This window comes from Electrona antarctica (genome assembly GCF_951216825.1).
Source record: "Electrona antarctica genome assembly, chromosome: 13".
NCBI classification, from domain to species: Eukaryota; Metazoa; Chordata; class Actinopteri; order Myctophiformes; family Myctophidae; genus Electrona; species Electrona antarctica.
In genome coordinates, this window is record NC_136794.1 from 43,177,757 (window position 1) to 43,192,756 (window position 15,000).

The 15,000-nt window shown below is 46.2% G+C and overlaps 1 protein-coding gene across 1 annotated transcript in view; it reads left to right on the forward strand.

The window, feature by feature from the left end:
* itga4 (integrin alpha 4) overlaps window positions 1-15,000 on the forward strand; it is a 42,815-nt gene that overhangs the window by 6,579 nt on the left and 21,236 nt on the right. The window contains exons 2-10 of the mRNA XM_079518542.1: window positions 2,468-2,586; window positions 6,561-6,655; window positions 8,116-8,251; window positions 8,482-8,549; window positions 9,466-9,598; window positions 11,198-11,283; window positions 11,817-11,879; window positions 12,538-12,693; window positions 13,189-13,297. Coding sequence (XP_079374668.1) covers window positions 2,468-2,586; window positions 6,561-6,655; window positions 8,116-8,251; window positions 8,482-8,549; window positions 9,466-9,598; window positions 11,198-11,283; window positions 11,817-11,879; window positions 12,538-12,693; window positions 13,189-13,297 — 965 coding nt within the window. The remainder of the gene's footprint in view (window positions 1-2,467; window positions 2,587-6,560; window positions 6,656-8,115; window positions 8,252-8,481; window positions 8,550-9,465; window positions 9,599-11,197; window positions 11,284-11,816; window positions 11,880-12,537; window positions 12,694-13,188; window positions 13,298-15,000) is intronic.

Genomic DNA, 15,000 nt, shown 5'->3' on the forward strand with positions numbered 1-15,000 from the left:
GTTCAGGGGTCTTGTCCTGGGAACCACCCAGGTTCAGGGGCCTTGTCCTGGGAACCACCCAGGTTCGGGGGCCTTGTCCTGGGAACCACCCAGGTTCAGGGGCCTTGTCCTCAGTGGGAACCACCCAGGTTCGGGGGTCTTGTCCTGGGAACCACCCAGGTTCAGGGGCCTTGTCCTCAGTGGGAACCACCCAGGTTCGGGGGTCTTGTCCTGGGAACCACCCAGGTTCGGGGGTCTTGTCCTCAGTGGGAACCACCCAGGTTCAGGGGCCTTGTCCTGGGAACCACCCAGGTTCAGGGGGTCTTGTCCTCAGTGGGAACCACCCAGGTTCAGGGGCCTTGTCCTCAGTGGGAACCACCCAGGTTCAGGGGTCTTGTCCTGGGAACCACCCAGGTTCAGGGGCCTTGTCCTCAGTGGGAACCACCCAGGTTCGGGGGGTCTTGTCCTGGGAACCACCCAGGTTCAGGGGCCTTGTCCTCAGTGGGAACCACCCAGGTTCAGGGGCCTTGTCCTCAGTGGGAACCACCCAGGTTCAGGGGCCTTGTCCTCAGTGGGAACCACCCAGGTTCAGGGGCCTTGTCCTGGGAACCACCCAGGTTCAGGGGCCTTGTCCTCAGTGGGAACCACCCATGTTTGGGGGCCTTGTCCTGGGAACCACCCAGGTTCAGGGGCCTTGTCCTGGGAACCACCCAGGTTCAGGGGCCTTGTCCTGGGAACCACCCAGGTCCGGGGGTCTTGTCCTGGGAACCACCCATGTTTGGGGGCCTTGTCCTGGGAACCACCCAGGTCCGGGGGTCTTGTCCTGGGAACCACCCAGGTTCAGGGGCCTTGTCCTGGGAACCACCCAGGTTCAGGGGCCTTGTCCTGGGAACCACCCAGGTTCAGGGGCCTTGTCCTCAGTGGGAACCACCCAGGTTCAGGGGCCTTGTCCTGGGAACCACCCAGGTTCAGGGGCCTTGTCCTGGGAACCACCCAGGTTCAGGGGCCTTGTCCTCAGTGGGAACCACCCAGGTTCAGGGGCCTTGTCCTGGGAACCACCCAGGTTCAGGGGCCTTGTCCTCAGTGGGAACCACCCAGGTTCAGGGGCCTTGTCCTGGGAACCACCCAGGTTCAGGGGCCTTGTCCTCAGTGGGAACCACCCAGGTTCAGGGGCCTTGTCCTGGGAACCACCCAGGTTCAGGGGCCTTGTCCTCAGTGGGAACCACCCAGGTTCAGGGGCCTTGTCCTGGGAACCACCCAGGTTCAGGGGCCTTGTCCTCAGTGGGAACCACCCAGGTTCAGGGGCCTTGTCCTGGGAACCACCCAGGTTCAGGGGCCTTGTCCTGGGAACCACCCAGGTTCAGGGGCCTTGTCCTGGGAACCACCCAGGTTCAGGGGCCTTGTCCTCAGTGGGAACCACCCAGGTGCAGGAGGTTGGCATCACCAGACCTGAGGGAACGGGAGGGGCGGTATAGGGGGTGGAGGAGGTCAGAGAGATATAGCTATAGGGGCTATTAGGGGCTAAATGGTTGTTGAGTAGCAGTATCTTGAAATCAATTGTGTATTTGACAGGAAGCCATGGAAGGGAAGGGCACAGAGGAGGAGTGGCGTGTTGTGGTCCTCTCTAGGGGGCCCACCGCCAGGGGTGATGTGGTCCTCTCTAGGGGGCCCACCGCCAGGGGTGATGTGGTCCTCTCTAGGGGGGGCCACTGCCAGGGGACGGGTCTTAGAGTGTACAAACGGAACTAAATTGACCCTTACGTGTAGCAGGGCCACAGCCAGGGGGGCGGGTAAATAATGTACCCTTACACCTACAGGCCCATTTGGTTCCATTTGTACATGTAAATTGAATAAACACTCGGGAAATCCTTGAAATGAAAACGGTTGAGAATCAGTATCAGAGTTGACACTTTTTGTTTTGCACACTTGTTTGTGCAAAAAGGGATCTCTGAATGCCATCAAAGAACAAGACCTGCACACTGTCAGGAACTTTTGTAGCACCTTGCAACAGGAAGTTGCAAGTATTTCTTTTGCAAGCAATTTAATTTTGTTGAGTCTAAGACTAAGACTAGGAATAGAACTAAATGGTGTCTTATTCTAAATCAGAGTTTGCTGTCAAAATGAACGCTGTTTGCGAGTTGCGCGGGCGGGTCCTCCTCTTTGATGCCATTCAGAGATCCCCTTTTAAATATATGCACTTTGTCCTACAGTGCGCACCTGTCACCAGCCTTCTGAGGTGTGCATCGATCAGCCTTTTTTATGAACCGTTTGTGAAAAGTTGTGTATCCCTAAATCTATCCCTATTCACACTATGCTCTCTCTCTCTCTCTCTCTCTCTCTCTCTCTCTCTCTCTCTCTCTCTCTCTCTCTCTCTCCCTCCCCCCCCCCCCCCCTCTCTCTCTCTCTCATCTCTCTCTCTCTCTCTCTCTCTCTCTCTCTCTCTCTCTCTCTCTCTCTCTCTCTCTCTCTCTCTCTCTCTCTCTACCAGGTTATTGGTCGGCGCCCCAGTAGACAACTCTTCCAGTTCGGCGGTCAGATCTCCAGGAGCCGTGTATCAGTGCAGCATCTCTTCTAGTAAACAACCAGCCTGTCAACAGATACAAACAGGTCTGTGTGTCTGTCTGTCTGTCTGTCTGTCTGTCTGTCTGTCTGTCTGTCTGTCTGTCTGTCTGTCTGTCTGTGTTTCTGTCTGTCTGTCTGTCTGTCTGTCTGCCAATCAGAATCAGTCAGGCCCCCGGGGGGTCCGAAATAAAGAAGCGTGCGTCCCAGGCTGAGAAGAAACACGGTGAAAGAGAACCAAACGCTGAACAAAGAGACTCACAGTCTTTATTCCAGGCTAGAAAACATGTAATGAGTCTTACGTGACAATGCTAGTGAATGACTCAGTGAGTGATCGTGTGCTTTACTTCAGGGCTTCCCCTGCCAGGTGACAGGACGCACACAGAGGAGAGGTCGCATGCAGCTGTCAGCTGGTGTTCTAGTATAGCCCATGCCTCTGGACAGACAGTGTTGTTGTTCAATATCTGAAGTCAACACAATGTTCAGCCTATATACAGTATAACCATTAACCAGTAAGACACTCTAAACTAAAGGGCGAGGTCGTGCTGAAACAACAGGTCTGGGAATGCCCATACATGGACTTAAAAAAACCCCCATTATTGACGTTTTTGGGCCGGATAGGTGCCTTTCTACTGAAGTGAGAGTAACAAGTTTGTTCTTTTTACGATTTTTACGATTCTTGTGAAAATGAAAAGCCTGCGGTCTCTGAGGCTATATCAATACAAATACGACAAGTTTTTATTTTATTTTTGAGTGCTGTAAACCACTCCTACAACTGGCTTTTGTGTGCAGAAAAAAATGAGCATGGTTGCTATGTTCAAAATAATTTCTGACGTAATTAAATCACACCCGGGTGAACTGGATGACCGTAGCAACCATGGTCATTTTCTCTGCACAGAAAAAGCCAGTTGTGAAATCACATCCGGGTGTGATTTCATTACGTCAGATCAGAGCTGATCAGGCTACATAATACCTTACCTTATTTAATTACGTCAGACATTACGTCAGACCACAGCTGATCATGCTATATAAAACCTTACACCACTCAGTTCACACGGGTGTGATTTTTTACAAATGATCAACATTTTTGCCCGACCATCTTCAGTTTGCTATGGTCGAATCGGAGTTAATAAAACATTGTTTTTTATTTTATTTTTAAAGCAGTTTTTCCAAAAACTAAGTGTTTTACACACAAAGATAACATAAATGATACAAGATGTAGGATTGACAACAGCTTAAGAGACAAGGTATGAATGAAGGCGGACCAAACAGATCAAATCAAACTAGCAGCATATCCACCCCCCCCCCCTCAGAAGCAAATTTCAGTTAAAAATGTTCACTCTGAATGAATATATATTATATAGAGATTTGCGCCACATTTTCAAGATTTAAAAAAATAGCAGATCTACAAGTTTGTAGCACGGCACTGAGCCGCGCTATGAGCTTGTAGATATGCTATTTTTCAATAGCTAAAATATAACATAATGCTTAAAGCACCAAAAGGGGTTTCTGTCCTGGTTAACTCAACGATAGCCTGGCCCAGCCAGCGTGCTTTCTGGTATATCGACTCTGAGAGTGTATAAACGGAACCAAATGGGCCCGTAGGCGTAAGGGTCCATTTGGTTCCGTTTGTACACTCTAAGACCCGACCCCTGGCGGTGGCCCCCCTAGAGAGGACCACATCACGCCACTCCTCTGTGCCATGCCATGGCTTCTTGTCAAATACACAATTGATTTCAAGATACTGAACCATATAGCCCCTATTAGCCCCTGTAGCTAATAGCTATATACCTCTCTGACCTCCTCCACCCCTATGCCACCCCTCCCGTTGACCCGTTCCCTCAGGTCTGGTGGCTAAACAGGAATGCACCATTGACATTTTGTGTCATGATAATATTTGTGACACCCCGATGCCGATGATTGTGTAAAAATCCAACAATGACCAAATAGAATTGCCCTGGCATTTGCTGTTGCTCGAAGTTAAGTTGTGGTGTGTAGCTTGGGCTGATGCATGCAGCCAACCTCAGGCAACGTCCAAATTTGTTTAAATTTGTTTATCTCATTAAGTTAATAGATTAACCGGATTATGAGACAATGGGCCCCAGGGCACAGACACTAACCTTTGAGAAGCACGTGAAAAAAATATTTAAATCCAGCTCTTTGACCACAAGAATAACCAGTTATTGTTTGCTTTGTGATATTGTCTATGGGTCTTAAAAGACGGACATGTATGTACAGTAGATATGTCCCTTAGTGCAAGTGGTTTTTGAAATAGGGAGGTTTCCGGGGAGTAACAACATGTTTTGGGTCACAAGCTGAAAGGGTTTGGTAAACACTGTACTATTACTAAGCTACGGCCTAATACTTCCCTTTACTGAAATCACACATTAAATGCTTCAAGTTCCCGTTCCTGAAAGCTGCACATTTTGTCCAAACATGGTTTGACCGTATGACCTCTCAGTTCAGTTCAGTTCAGTTCAGTTCAGTTCAGTTCAGTTCAGTTCAGTTCAGTTCAGTTCAGTTCAACTCAACTCAACTCAACTCAACTCAACTCAACTCAATGGAGCTTTATTGGTATGAGAAAACATATGTTTAAATTGGCAAAGATAGTGTCAGAACATAATAAAACATTTGAATAAAAACATGGGGACAGTAGGTTATGTGCAGTTGAAGGGGGTACATCATTGTGTAGAGTACAGAGCTATGTCACACTGCAACGTTATTGTAGGCAAGAGTATAAAGCATTTTTGAAACAAATAGCAGCAATCTTTCAGGATTTGTCTGTCCCTTTTGGGACAATTAGCAGCATTTTTCCCAAAACAATTTAAAATGGTACAGTATACAAAACGCCTCATTTCAACTGTGTTTAAAGGTAGTAGCTCGATCTGTTAACATAATAGTCATTGAAGTGGTTGCATTCCATTGGCTAAGCTTCTTTTATCACAACCGTTCACAAATCTTGCTGCTGTGTTCGCACATTGTTGTATGGGTTCGAACTCACTTTAGATGTAGGCATATTATGTATAGTCTTTGGGAAGTGTGTGTCTCTGATGTCTTGGTATAGCAGTGGGCAGGTGGTTAGAAGGTGAATCTCTCTGGGGGCACGGTGGCACAGTTGGTAGTGCTGTCGCCTCAAAGCTAGAAGGTCCTGGGTTCAATTCCCGCTCGGGACGCTGTGGGTGCTGGCGGCGTGTTTCCTCCTCCGCGTCATCAGTGCCCATACCCGAGGCGGGGTTGGCGAAAGGGCCTTTCTGTGTGGAGTTTGCACGTTCTCCCCGTGTCCCCTAGGGTAGATACCCTCAGAAAAAACATGCAGTAATCCTGGTCTCTAAACTGCCTCCCCCTGGCCAGTCGGTGTGCCTGATGGAGGGGAAAGGAACTGGTTGGAATAACGTGTTCCTTCCACGCGCTACGTCCAAAGAGATACACCAACGAAAGGTGTATCTCTGTTTCCACCACGTTTTGTGTGAAGTGGGTGCATATAGTCTGTCTTCTCCTGGGAGCGGGCTCTGTGGCGGCCTTTCTCTATTGCAACAAGGCTGTGATGCATTGAGTCTGTACTTAAGGCTTTATAGCTTTCTTTTAGTGTTCTTATCTGGTTTAGTCCTCTCCTCTCACAGGATGCTATTGGTGTGAGGGTTGTGAAGTGAAACCCAAAACCGCATCCATCACATCCATCCATCCATCCAATCAATTGAGTGCTATAGCGCCACCCTTTGGCCAATGGCTGTGGGCTTTGCGTCTTCACCGTTTGGCATAGCTCTCTACCATATTGCCAAGTTTTGCAAAAAAAACAGAAGAAAAAAACAGAAATACAATGAGGGACCAAAGGTTCTGATGTTTTACCGTTCGAATTGTATGTGTCATTATTCATGAATGAAACTGAATAATTTTGTTTATTTCTGTGTGTGTGTGTGTGTGTGTGTGTGTGTGTGTGTGTGTGTGTGTGTGTGTGTGTGTGTGTGTGTGTGTGTGTGTGTGTGTGTGTGTGTGTGTGTGTGTGTGTGTGTGTGTGTGTGTAGGCATGGGGTCCTGTGGTAAGACATGTAAACCGGAGAGTGAAGATCAGTGGCTGGGAGTGTCTCTGAGCAGAGACCCTGTTAATGGAGACATACTGGTAAACACACACACGCACGCACACACACACACACACACACACACACACACACACACACACACACACACACACACACACACACACACACACACACGCACACGCACACGCACACTCGCACACGCACACGTGCACACGCCTTTAGGAGAACTCCTATGCTTAATGGACCAGAGCTATTACACATCCTCCTCAGCCCTGTTCTTTTGTTTCAACGGAATTAGGGCGATAAAGTCCTCTTTGATGGTAAAAAAAAAGAAAAAGAAAAGGAAAGACGATCCATCAAAACCATTCAGGGCTTTTCACAGCTGGACTGAAACTGGAGTGGATAGTACTATTCACAGTTGTTTTAATACTTGCATGCTGGGATACGTAGTTTAGTTCTTTTTAATCTGTACAGACTTTATGCAAAGGGCGGGGGGCGGGTGGCTACAATTGTGTTGACAGTAAACATAGTCAAACAATAGAATCAAAGGAGCCACCATGCAGTGGATGGATGGCCTCACTGCCTCAGGCATGTGTCTGTGTGAATGATGTGTGTATTAGGCCAGTGCTTCCCAAAGTGGGGTGCGGGGACCCCCAGGGGTCCTTGAGGGAGTTCCAGCTAGGGGGTCCGCAGCTAAATGATAGTTTGGAACCAAATGGACCCTTATGGGTCTGTATGACTGTACAAATTTGTTAACGTAGATTTTACAATATAACTTTGGGGTCCCAGAGATAGAAATGCCATTCAATGGGGGTCCGTAGACTAATAATTCATGTCAAACTGGGGGTCCTTGAAATGAAACGGGTTGAGAATCTCTGCTCGAGCCGTAAAACTCTTCTCTCATGGGGGGTCCCTTGCATATCTTTTCAAATGGTGGTCCGTGGGCTAATTACTGTCAATTTGGGGGTCCTTGACCTGAAACACTTTGGGAACCATTGTATTAGGCTGCTGGCTGCATGGCCACCCTGCCCTGTGTTGATCAGCCACGGCTTCAAGGCGGACACATCTATTAGTGACCACTTGGCTTTCTAGAGGACCAGACTGATTAGTCTCGCGTGGCCAGACTAGTTGTCTCTTGCAATTTTCGAACGCTTCTGTCATACAGTCTGGAGCAACGGAAACTCTGATCTTGAGTCAAATATAAAGCGGATGTGGAGCCTCTGCTATTACGGCGCCATCAAGGCCTGCCAAAATGCATTATTGTCGACAAAATCAACTGTAAATCAGGTGGACTAAAACCGTATGATATTTAGTCGACTAAAACTTTTCAAATGTGACAAAAACTAAATGACATTTTATTCAAAAGATTAGACTATGACTAAAACAAAATCAAAGTTTGCTGTCAAAATCAACACTGATTCTGTCTCATGGTGTGTGTGTGTGTGTGTGTGTGTGTGTGTGTGTGTGTGTGTGTGTGTGTGTGTGCGTGCACATCCGTGCGCGTGCGCATCCGTGCGTCCGTGTGTGTGCGTGCGCATAGGCGTGTGGACATCGTTGGAAGAATGTCTTCTACTCCCAGAAAGATGTGCAGAACAACAAACTACCTCACGGAGTGTGTTATCGCTACAGCAGCGACCTCAGCCAACCAGGACAGGCCATGATACCATGCTACAGAGGTACGCACACACACATGCACGTGCACACACACACATGCACGCACACACTCATACACACGCACGCGCACACACACACACACACACACACACACACACACACACACACACACACACACACACACACACACACACACACACACACACACACACACGCACACGCTGAGTAAAGCACCACCTGTTGACATTTCTCTCTCTCTCTCTGTTTGTCTTTGCTGCTCCCCTGCCGTCAGACCATCAGAAGAAGTTTGGGGATCTGTACGGTTCCTGTCAGGCTGGAATGTCCACCTTCCTCACCGAGGTGCAAACACACTTGCTTTCATAATCTGATCATATTATAATCTGATATTATATTAATCTGACATTGTAATCTGAATGTCCACCTTCCTCACCGAGGTGCAAACACACTTTATAATTGAGCTTGTAGATCTGCTATTTTCAAAAGATGTATATACATTTGAGAACATGAAACGGGGTGCTTGGATGTGTGTACACGTCCTAACGCATTTTCAATGATATCAAACGAGAGAAGAATATTCTGATGGCTTTTCGTTCATCCACGGTCCCGGTCACTTCCTAGTTTACCGCTGCAGAAAGAAGGCCTCGTATCTCCTAATCTAGCTCTCCGTGGTTTTGATCAGATGGATATACTAAGCTCTTAATCTCTGACTTCTCACCTGCCTCTCGTTCAAAATATGAATGCCAGTAGGAAACACGGAAGTGAAATTACTGCCGCCGAAGCGAAAACATCGTGAAACTGACTTATGTGGCCGGTGAAGACTGAGGTTATAGGGTTAGGCCCGGGGACTTACGTGCTCCAGGTGAAGACTGAGGTTATAGGGTTTAGGCCCGGGGACTTACGTGCTCCAGGTGAAGACTGAGGTTATAGGGTTAGGCCCGGGGACTTACGTGCTCCAGGTGAAGACTGAGGTTATAGGGTTAGGCCCGGGGACTTACGTGCTCCAGGTGAAGACTGAGGTTATAGGGTTTAGGCCCGGGGACTTACGTGCTCCAGGTGAAGACTGAGGTTATAGGGTTAGGCCCGGGGACTTACGTGCTCCAGGTGAAGACTGAGGTTATAGGGTTAGGCCCGGGGACTTACGTGCTCCAGGTGAAGACTGAGGTTATAGGGTTTAGGCCCGGGGACTTACGTGCTCCAGGTACATCGTATTATGTGATGTTACAGTATGTCATGTCATGTGATCTTCTGTTTGTAGGAGCTGGTGATAATGGGAGCTCCCGGGACGTCGTATTGGACTGGTTCTGTACTGGTTTACAACACTTCCAGCAGAACCATGGCTGCTTATCTGGACGAAGGCACTGGACAGGTGCAGTTTGGCAGCTACCTGGGTACTATTACTACAACTACTACTACTACAATTAGTACTACTACTACTACTAGTACTGCTGCTACTGCTACTACTACATTACTACTATCAGTGGACAGGTGCAGTTTGGCAGCTACCTGGGTACTGACCTACACCTACTACTACTACTACTACTAGTACTATATAAGTCCTGACGTCACTCGCTCATCCCCTGGTTCACGGAAGTAATTTCTCTATGGAGAATAACATGGGGTCATCTTAAAATCGTCTCATATAAGCATTGTGGTCCAAAAATAAACAAACTGTCTCAGCGATATTGTCGGGGAGGTGTCTCTGTATCGTTTAATATCGACAGTCAGTCGGTCATATTTGATACAGTCTGTTTCTATTGAGAATATAACTAAATTCCTCAGCAGTAACAATAGCGTTTTCTCTCAGTCAGTTGATTCTTCATATCCATATGAGTGAAACGGCCGGGATGATTTGTTTATTAACACAGTTCTTATATGAGGCGATCTAAAATCCCCCTATGGGGATTACAATGCAAATGAAAAGTACAGGAAACTAGTGCCCTCTACCTATATTGACGTCAGACTAGGGCATTCACTTCTAGTCATTTTTACTAGTTGACTAGTTGCCTAGTTTACTAGTCGACTAGTTGTTTAACTACCTATTATGTAAAAAATAAAATAAATTAAAAAAATAAACTTTTTTTTTTTTAAATAAATATTTGTACATTGAAAAACTGTGTACATGGTGACTATAACTATAATCTACTTGATCTTGAGGCCTACAAAATCGGGGAAAAAAATAAACCTTTTTTTTTATTTTTCTTATCAACTAGTCAACTAGTACCAACAAGGTCGACTAGTGGATTTACTAGTCGACTAGTAACTTAATGCCCTACGTCAGACTTCAGTGCTCTATACCAGGGGTTCCTAAACTTTTTTGGACCAGGTACCCCTTTTGGGGTAGACATTTTTCCAGGTACCCCCTCATCTGAAGCGGCCGCAGAAACCTTTCAAGTGTCCTGAGTCTTTTTGTTGTTTCTGCAGCATGCGTCCTGCTGTTACTGTTTGGGGTCACGACAGGTTGACTGATGTTGTAGTTTTAGTAATCATGTCAGCTATTGGCCCAAAGCAAACATGGGAGAAACACAATGAACACAAAAAATACGTTTATTGCGCAACTTGGCAGAAATGACCACGTAGATAAACATAATTTTAATGTTTTTTTGTTGTTGAATTATTTCGGGTACCCCCTGGCTATGCGTCACATACCCCTAGGGGTCCGCGGACCCCACTTTGGGAACCACTGCTCTATACTACTACTACTACATTACTAATCAGTGGACAGGTGCAGTTTGGAAGCTACGTGGGTACTGAACTGGTTCAATCTATTCATGAATTACTACTACTACTACTACTACCACCACTACCACTGCTATGACATTTCTACTTTCACTACCATTGCTGCTATAATGCATGGGATGGACCACAATGGAAACAAGTCCCCAGGACTTTTTGTTGTGTTATCCTTTTAGCTCAAATGTCTGACTGTACCTTGTGCTGTGCGTGTGCGTGTGCGTGTGTGTGTGTGTGTGTGTGTGTGTGTGTTCCAGGTTACTCAGTAGGTGCTGGTCACTTCCTACATCCTGGTTCTACCGAGGTGGTGGGTGGAGCTCCACAACACAGCCAGACAGGCAAGGTAAGCTGTCTATCTGCCTAAACGTCATCAGGTGGTCCGTCCGTGGCTCAAATGCTGAATAAATAATTCAGCAATTTAAACCCACGGTTCCCAAAGTGGGGTCCGCATAGCCATGGGGGCCACGAATTGTATTGCCAGTGATTTATGGTATGTACAGTGTGATCACTGATATGTGACCACAATCACAGTAATCCATCATTCAAGGGCTTTTGGATAGAAATGAAACGGACTCCATGGCAGTCACTTTCAGTTGCAGAGGCTGAGTGTCTGTGACTGTGACCAGCTGATGGTCGTTGACGCTTAGTTGATGTGAAATTATGTTTCTGCACTGACAAATAGGTCTACATCTATTCTAAGATAGCATCTTAAAAAAATGTTGTGAATAGTTCCAATGGCATCTATGTAAGGTTGTAAATATGCTTATCTGTGTTGCGAGGATGAGGGGGTACCTGGGAAAACATTCTCCCACCCAAGGGGTAACTGGGCCAAAAACTTTTGGGAATCCCTGATTTAAAGTATATATTTGTTTGCAGGCGTATGTTTTCCAAGTGGAAGGAAGTCTGTTGAAGATAGTCTCTGAACTGTCTGGAGACAAGGTAAGAAAAAAAAAATGTTTTCATCATAAAATTATTAGTTTTTCATTCATTATTATTTTCACGTCATCTATCTATAAATGCACCAAGTCTCTGTACGTACGTCTGTAATCCATATAACTGGAGAACCACAACAGGGAGTGCAGTGCCCGGTGTCGAGTCCCTCGGATACACCGTTGTCCAGAAGGATCACAAAAGCCTCTGCCCAGGCTCTGGAACTGATCACCCCTATATCTCCATATATGGAGCTGGCCTGTTCTGACATTACAACACTCCATATCTGGGCATGCCTGACACAGAACTCCATATATAGGAATAAAGGGACACAGAGAGACAGATACAGAAATCTCCATATATGGGCATAAAAGGGAGTCGGGACACAGATAGATGGGTGGAACGGGTACTCTGACTATGTACTCTGTTACCGACTCGGTGCCCTATAGCCGGGCACCGGTCTAGTTATCATTCATTTATCATAACTTTTCTCTCTCATTATTGTTAGCTCTAGCACTTATTCCGACCATTTGCATCATTAGCTACAAGCGAACTAGGGTTATGGTAGCTGTTTTAAGCAGAGTAGCATGTGTGTGTGTGTGTGTGTGTGTGTGTGTGTGTGTGTGTGTGTGTGTGGGTGCGTGCGTGCGTGTGTGTATGCGTGCAGTTGGGCTCGTACTTCGGAGCCAGTGTGTGTTCCGTGGACCTGAACGCAGACGGCCTGTCAGACCTGCTGGTGGGCGCTCCGCTCACATCCAGCTCCACACCAACAGGGGTCGCTAGAGAGGAGGGCAGAGTGCACGTCTACATCAACCACGGAGAGGTAACACACATACATCCACATACACGACGCGCGCACGCCAAGCCCCCAGAATGGCTGGCCAATGTTGAAGCGCTCGGCCCTACTGGTCAGAGCTGGGACTGCAGGCGACCCCGTGCATTTAGCATGAGGAAACCCTGTGCAACTGGGGTTTAACATTGAGCACTTTCGCATTTTAGACACCAAATTTTGGTGTCCAAACTCCAAATCGAAAAAATGCGGAAGTAGAGCATTGCTTCAAAACGCCACTGAGCAACTTCCATTGAAATGAATAGCAGGGGGCGGGGCTGTCCGCTCTCTATCCTTTATAACGCGCATCCCTGTTTTAGAGCTAAACGCAGCTAAAAAACACATTTTAACGGGTTTGTTTCCCTTCTTGTCTGTGTGTCTTTCTAATTGTCTGTCTGTCTGTCTGTCTGTCTGTCTGTCTGTCTGTCTGCCTGCCTGCCTGCCTGCCTGTCTGCCTGCCTGCCTGTCTGCCTGTCTGCCTGCCTCTAGGCCAGGCTAATAGAAGCAGACTTCCAGCTCCAGGGCAGAGACTCCTACGCCGCCCGCTTTGGACAGACCATGATCAACCTGGGAGACCTCGACGACGACGGTTACCACGGTAACAAACATTATTATACTGTATATTAACTCTTTGACTGGAAATATTGATTCAGTCTGTATAATGTCACTAACTGCCTGCGGATGCACCAGGGACACTTTATTTTGAAGACCCCCAAATTCACGCCAAAATTAACCGGAAGCAAAGTCTGGCTACCATATTATGGCTACCTATGGTTTTGTGTATCACTACGCTGCTGGCGTAGTGATGCTGGACACACAAAATAGTTCCATGTGACAGAGGGGTCAATGTCGAACGAAAGCTGTAAATAGGTAGATACAAATGACGCTAGTTTTGTGGATTCATATATTTTTAATGCATGACTCCCAACAAAATGTCCGGAACTACTTAATATTCACCAAAACGAAACCAGAACTCCCACCACGGGACTCAGGCAATCAATAACACCTTTGTAACCACTATATTAATGGCAAGTATTTCCTACAGCTTTAAGTCTAAAAATCTGAACTAACCCTTGTGAATATTGCAAGTGCAGACGTTGTGCGGGACATTGTGTACTTATGTGCATTTATTTGAATTGTTTATCCCCAAAAATCACCAATGCTAATTTGACCTTATATATACACACACAGTCACACACGTGAGTCGGTGTGTCCAAAAACGTAGTTACGGCACTCTGGCTCTGAAGAGCAGAGTACAGTCGTCTGTGATCAGTGCACTCTGGCTCTGAAGAGCAGAGTACAGTCGTCTGTGATCAGTGCACTCTGGCTCTGAAGAGCAGAGTACAGTCGTCTGTGATCAGTGCACTCTGGCTCTGAAGAGCAGAGTACAGTCGTCTGTGATCAGTGCAATCGTATCATCGTCCCGATGCATTTATCAAAGAAAAAATACATTTGTAATCTGGTAACGAATCATTTATGAATCTAGTAAATACGTAATCATCTCTGTCGGACAGAAACCTTGCATCTCCACATTTAAACTTTTAACGTTTTATCCGTAGATTTATGCTAATACTTTCCCATGCAAGAGACTAAAAAAATCTGTCTGTGGGCTTTATAAATATCGGTACAGTAGAATTTACATTATTACCATTTTCTAAAACATACACATTTATACTTTAGGTTTCTTTTTTTTTCTTTTCTTTTTTGGTACTTCTTGGGTGGGGGTAAAAAGGCAATTTTAACATGGAGATGCCCGCTATGTTTAGGGGCTCACTCGAACCTGTATCCATATCAAACTAGTAAATAGCTCTACTACAGGGGTAGATCTACCCACCAAAACAAAGATTAAATTGCTGAAAATAGTTAAACAATGTACCTGAGGGGCCTTTGGAATAAGACAAACGTACTTGGAATGGGAAATGCAGGGGGGGAATTTTGAATTGGTAGGTTTTCTTGTAGGCCTATATAACTTTACAATGCTACTGACATTTGTGATACAATACTTGAAAACAAAGTACTACATTGTGGGTTTGAGCTGACAGGCCCTTTTTGATGTAAATCAGTGAAGTCACCCTAATACAAGGCAAGTGGTTGCCTTTTTATCTTAAAAAAAAATATATATATATATATATATATATATATATATATATATATATATATATATATATATATATATATTTTTTTTAGGGTCATGTCATGTGGTCTAACTGCACAGCCTTTGTGATCTACTGGTAGATCACAATCTATCTTGTGGGCACCCCTGCTCTACTATCAACTACACACATTAAAATATTAACTCCA